At 44.0% G+C, this 6000-nt stretch overlaps 1 protein-coding gene across 8 annotated transcripts in view; it reads left to right on the top strand.

Annotated features, from left to right (window-relative positions):
• Nucleotides 1-5784, top strand: part of GGT1 (gamma-glutamyltransferase 1) — a 400159-nt gene extending 394375 nt beyond the window's left edge. For all 8 annotated transcript variants that reach the window (XM_069215124.1, XM_069215125.1, XM_069215123.1 and 5 more), the window contains 2 exons: nt 1755-1868; nt 5273-5784. In XM_069215124.1, the coding sequence (XP_069071225.1) occupies nt 1755-1868; nt 5273-5419 (261 nt within the window). In that variant the 3' untranslated portion in view covers nt 5420-5784. The remainder of the gene's footprint in view (nt 1-1754; nt 1869-5272) is intronic.
• Nucleotides 5785-6000: the final 216 nt, after the last annotated feature.

Genomic DNA, 6000 nt, shown 5'->3' on the forward strand with positions numbered 1-6000 from the left:
TTGAATTATTTGATTAAAATCTGCTTACTTGCTTAACATCTGCTTCTTTGATTGATGTTATGTTTTGCCAATTTCAGGATTACCAAATATCTGTGCTACATTGTTCTCTCTATGGGCCACTGGTGCCTTTGGTCTTGAGGACCAGACTTTTTCCAAAAACATTTCAAAAGATACCAAAGCAACTCAGGTCAGCAATTAAAGCTGGGCTATGTAGCCCACAATCCAGACATGCCAGGTGAAGAAATCACAAAATTTCAGTTCGGCAGCAAAAGCGTGAAATGCACTCCCACTGACTTTCAAAAGAATTAAAATATTACACCTGCTTGAGCTGTGGGCTGACAACGAGCCTTTATTAAAAAAATTATAAATTAAATTCCCTTAATGTCTACATATTCATGCCTTTCCATTTAAATAAAAGGTTTAAATGTGCCAACCAGGCTAAGCATTACTGCCAAAATTATGATAGCAGCTGTCTCTGCTTGAGTCATCAAAATCACACCCTTATTTTCAAATTCTACCTCTTACCTAAATTGTAACCCATTGCTGTAGTTGTCTGCTATAAATTGAATATCAGTTTAAACCTAGATCACACGTTGTATATGCTAATTGTCTGTTATTATGCCCTTAATCAGCAGCAGAGCCCTATACAATTCTGGTGTACTTTTGCTAACATTTTTAGGCCTGGAACACAAGAGTCTTCTGTTTGGCATTATTCAGATCTCCTGCATTCAGCATACAAGTAATATCAAAGCCTCCCTCACTGCCAGTCATCTAATCTACAAGGCAAATTATGCAAGGCAAAAGACAAAAGTATTTTTCCGATCACAGTTTGTCAATTATATTTAAAAATACAGAAAAAGGAACAAGTAAACAAATCATTTACAAGACTAAGGCAAGTTGACATTAAGTTGGTATATACCAGGAACTCTAGAGCTTTTATGCCGGCTACTGAAAGCCTCATGTCAGTAGCATCACCCAAAAAACATAGGGCCCCTTTAAAATTTGGGGAGGTGCCTGACATTTCCGCTACCTCACACATTCCGAAAAACATAATCTGCAGCGGCGATGGAGTTCTGGTCTCCTGTCGGTGTTTGGGACCATCATCTTTCTGATGGGACAAAGCTTCCTGAACTATAGGGTATGTAGAGGGATGTATTATATTGTGCCTTTAAAAGCAGAGTCCCTCATCTGTCAGGCTCTGGCCTCCAGCCTTTCAGCAGTGCCGATGGGCTCTAAAAACCAACAACTCCACATAGACCTGCCGGCTACTGGTTCCCATAGCAATATTGTTTCGGGTTCTGACACATTTGAATAATTCCTAACCCCAACTATAAACATATTCCTAAATCTAATCCTATTTTAGGCCACACCTGGCCATAACCCTTACCTTTACACACTGATGACGTTTTAGACTCCAATGTGCTTGATGGTCCCAAGCCTTTTTGTCTCAGGGCCTCTGTTCCTCAATACTAAAGAACTCTTAAAATGACGTCACACTCTTGGATCCATTTTAAGTTTTATTATTTAAGTTGCAACTTGTCAAGGCCCCTGGCAGGAAGCCTAGCGCGCCATGCGAACCAGTAGCCAACAAGTTGATCAAATTAGCACCGTGTACACGGGTGATAAATGAACCTGATCTATTGGATTCTTCATTTGCGTCTAAGCCCTGTATGAAAGGTATGTTATTGAACTCACCTGTACTCTTTCTGAAGTAGTCCCTCGCCGCTCAGGACCTCCTTCCTTTCTTCCTGCAGGTGATAATGAATGCGCTGTGGTTTGGCTATGACGTGAAGAAGGCCGTGGAAGCCCCTCGGTTTCATAACCAACTGTTTCCCAACACCACCCTACTGGAACATAACATGGAGCAGGTAGGAGCTCTTGGGAAGTCATTGGAAGGGATGGAGATGTGTAGCAAAACGGTACCAGGCGAGCATGGGGTCAGCAGCCAGTAGGGTAGGAGCGGGGCAGGAAGGCCATCACCCACCAGTGCACAAACAAAAACAGAGCTGGAGATTGAAGATGGTCTTTGGCCCATAGCCAGCTACACGGTAGACACCATGAGCCTGAAGTTCCTTGTCCAGTCTGAAAACCTGGGGTGTGCAAAGGTTTTTTCCACTTGTGAAGTTTTGCAGAGGTTCTGATTTTCACCCTTCTCGAAGGGAAGGTCAGCCAGTGACATGCCGGGGAAGAGAAGGGCCTGAGGGGCGGGCGGACTGACCTATAGGGCAACCAGGCAGTGCCCGATGTGCTGGTCTGACAGATCACTGTGTGGGCCATCTTTTTAGCAGTTTGTGGGACGATTTTACAGGCCGGTTGGCTGGTTTTAACTGTTGATTTCACTGATTTTACCAAAAATATTCCCTGCAGTAAACACAAATGCATGCAGTCTCTCATACCTTGCAAACTACCCATACTGTGTGTCTCTGCAAGTTGAAAACTGGCCTGATTTGCAAATATGGACCACTTTTTTAGCTATCTGGTTCGCTAAGGACGGGGCCCCTGTTATTTTAGTGCCCGGGCCATTTTTTTTGCCTGTCTGACTCTGCATGGGGGGTGAGAACCAGGTGGCCGAAGGTCATGGACGGTGGTGAAATTAAGGCGAGGGGTGAACAGCTGCCAACGGGCCTGTCCCCCCACTTGCGGTGAGCAATCACCCTTTTTTTTTTAAACTATGAAGAGCTGCCCACAAAGTACTGCTACTCATAGGTAGAAAGTTCACTTACGCTGAGTTGTTAGAAGTTATACTTCGAAGATTTACACAACTAAACTGGCAAACTGGAGTCTGGAGGATCTTGGTATTGATATGCATGAATCTACCATCAAGTCCATCCAGACCTTTCATATTTTTCTTGATTGATTATTCAGCTTTGGACAGTTCTTGGGTCTTTAGAGGGGTGCAGTCTGGAAACACGTTTTTTGGAGGCTTCTTGACAGGGTTGTTGCTAGGTTTTCAGCAACCTTAAGCTAACTGGCATTTTTCACTTTGCCAGTGTTTTAGTCATCCCATAATAAAATGTCAATGTGCTGCATACCAGGAGTGTGTGGTCCTGAATCCATCTCAGGCCTCTTTAATTTGCTGCAGGCACTCCCTTCCTCTCTATCCCACTCTTAGAGGCTTCTGTTTTTCCCCTTAGTGATTAATTTTCTGTCTTTCTCTGTTTTTCAGTTTTGTGTGTTTTTTCCTCTGTTGCTTGCGGGAAAAGGAAAAATAAGTGCCGGTCTCCAAAAATAAGTGCTAGTGGCCCCCACCGGCAACCTCCAGCTCAAATTAAGCACTGCAGTGACACAGCTGTCCCCAGAGGGAGGCGGTGCGCTAATTGGTCGTGACTTCCCTGGAGTCAGCACTGTTTGTGAGTGCTGCGCCTGAGCGGCTTGTGCAACATCCACATGGCATGAACCCGATCCTGCACTCGGTGCAGCGCTGAAGAAATACCACTGCAGTCCTGCAGGACGGTGCGGGCCTCCGTAGCAGACCTCCACCAGGGCACCAGCCTCCGGCACGGGTCCAAACTCCCCCAAATAAAACTGGGGGAAGAAAAACAGTGCTCACTGTCATTGAGAAGGCAGGATTTTGGGGGTTAGCAGTCCAGGCTTACTGTTGAGCATATTAACCATATTAGAATATTGGTAGGTCCATTGAAGACAGTGGAGTGCTCTGGGCTTATAATGATTGGTTAAACGTTCTGCCCTAACATTCCAATGTTTGTCTTTCTGTTTTCACCCTTCTTAATTTAGAGCTTCTACCCTGAGTGGGTGGAATGTTCTAATAGCCCTTCTGCCTTGTGCCACACTGGTTGTTAAAGTCCCTATCCCTTGGAACAGGCTCTCACCTGCGGCTGTGGCCTATAACTCTGGTTCAGGGCCTTTAACCACCAGCAGCAGGCTAGAAGGCTATAGTAGTGGACATGCCTGGGGTCCCTGAGTATATCATTTTGCATAAAACGATCCCATCATTTTGTAACACCCTGCTGGTTGAATGACTAGCCACTGCAGCAGGCAGCTGCATTGTGGACACTTCATAGTTAAATAACCATTTTGTGTGGTGCTTAGGGGGATAGAAGCTCCTGATCGCTCAGTGGGTGCAGGACAGCATGTTTCCAGTCCAGAGCTTTCCTTTTCGCAGATAATTACCTGGTGTGTTAGTCCCACTGGCTCAACTGAAGCAAACAAATGCAGACTATCAGAATGAACTGATGATTTAAAGAAAGGCGAGGACTGGGAAGGTGATGACCTAGCAACATAAACCGATGTGTTATCACACTTCTACTAATGTCACCATTTGGACTATTCCAGGTCACTTAAAGTTGTAAGGATATTTAATGTATATCACTCATTAACATTGTGCTCATTTCCTGTGTTAGAAAAGGTCAGACAGTACCACTATGTGGTGGACTGCCATCAACAAGTGCTGGTCTTAGGAATATAGGGCCAGGTGTACAAAGAATTTTTCCGGTCGCAAATAACCTGATTTGCAGAATTGGGCTGTTTGCAATTGGAAAAATGCTTTTTCAAATGTAGGAAATGCAAAATGCGATTTGGTAACTTGTTACCTAATAGCAATTTGCATTTGAGATTCAGTATTTGGAAGGGGCATGTTTTGGGCATCTCTTCCAAATACCGGACCACTGCCTACATACATGGACCACTGCATAATCTTGAAAAATGAAAGTTCAAAGTTTTTTTTTTTTTTAAATGCATCCCGTTTTCCATTGAAGGAAATGAGCTGCATGGTCATCTGCTGACCTCAGCAGGCCACCATCCCTGCAATAGCTGTGATTCCTAATGGGTTGCAAATTGCGACCTACCTCATTAATATTCATGAGGTAGATCAATTTGGGACCTATTAGGCATCAGTATTTGGGAAAAAAAATCATGCATTAGGAATACCGATTTCCTATTTTCAATGTAGAGATAATCGCAATTAGTAAATTGATATTTCTAGTATTTGTACATCTGGCCCCTAAGTGCGTTGCTGAGCACGGTCAAACACTGGCACATATTGAGCACTGGTCCAAACACGTCATGACCAGGCTTGTATTTAGCTTGACTTGGGTTACTTTGCTGCTGGGCCAGTTTTCCTAAACAGGTTAATAAACACCACTCAACACTGAATTTAATTGTACATGAATGTGGCAAATAGGACAGATGTTATGTTATAGTATAACCCACAGAAACCATATTGTTGCATACGAGTTATCATACCCAACTTCTTTTCTAAAGTACATGAATTTAACATGTCCAACTATGCTATACTTACTTGTCCCCATCACAGGGTATCGAAGAACGACTGAAGGCGAGGAATCATTTTGTCGAGGTTCTTGAAAATGCTGGTTCTGTCGTTCAGGCCATTGTGCGCACTGAAGGCAAGTGGGCTGCCGCCTCCGACTCCAGGAAAGGGGGCTTCCCAGCTGGCTACTAGCCCTGCTTACAATGCACTGGGGGCCACATCTCAGGGATTCAGACCTACTTTGAAGGAGAAGATTGGGTTCGGGCCGACTGGGGTCTCCCCAATGCCAAAGGCTTGGTTCAGCGGAGAGAGGACTGTCCTTCAATCCTCTTTATCAACTTGACTGTTAATGGCTGCTACTTTTTTATACACACTCCCAACAACTCTTTGTCCACAGATCAGAAATTGTATTGCACTCTGGAAGTGTGGGGCTGGTTCTCCTAGTTTCTGATGCCTTTGTAGACGTTCACACGATTGCCTCAAATGAAATGTCCAGAGATTTTATTGATTGTTGACTGAAAAAGTTTTAACTAATAAATGGATCTAGCAAATGTCAATGTACCAAGTTGTCGTCCATTGTTCGCCAACGTGTTCTACAGAATGAAGGAAGTCAACGGTTTGGACCAACATTCATCAGCCTTCTTCTTGATGGACATATATTCAAGAACACAACCATTTTGCAAAAAAGGCAGTGATCCGTTGACGTTACCAAATGTTTGAGGAAGCCCTGTTTTAAATTGTTCTCTGGTTGCATTGTCTTGCACTTCACTGCA

The sequence above is a fragment of the Pleurodeles waltl genome, chromosome 11 (assembly GCF_031143425.1).
Source record: "Pleurodeles waltl isolate 20211129_DDA chromosome 11, aPleWal1.hap1.20221129, whole genome shotgun sequence".
Taxonomy (NCBI): Eukaryota; Metazoa; Chordata; class Amphibia; order Caudata; family Salamandridae; genus Pleurodeles; species Pleurodeles waltl.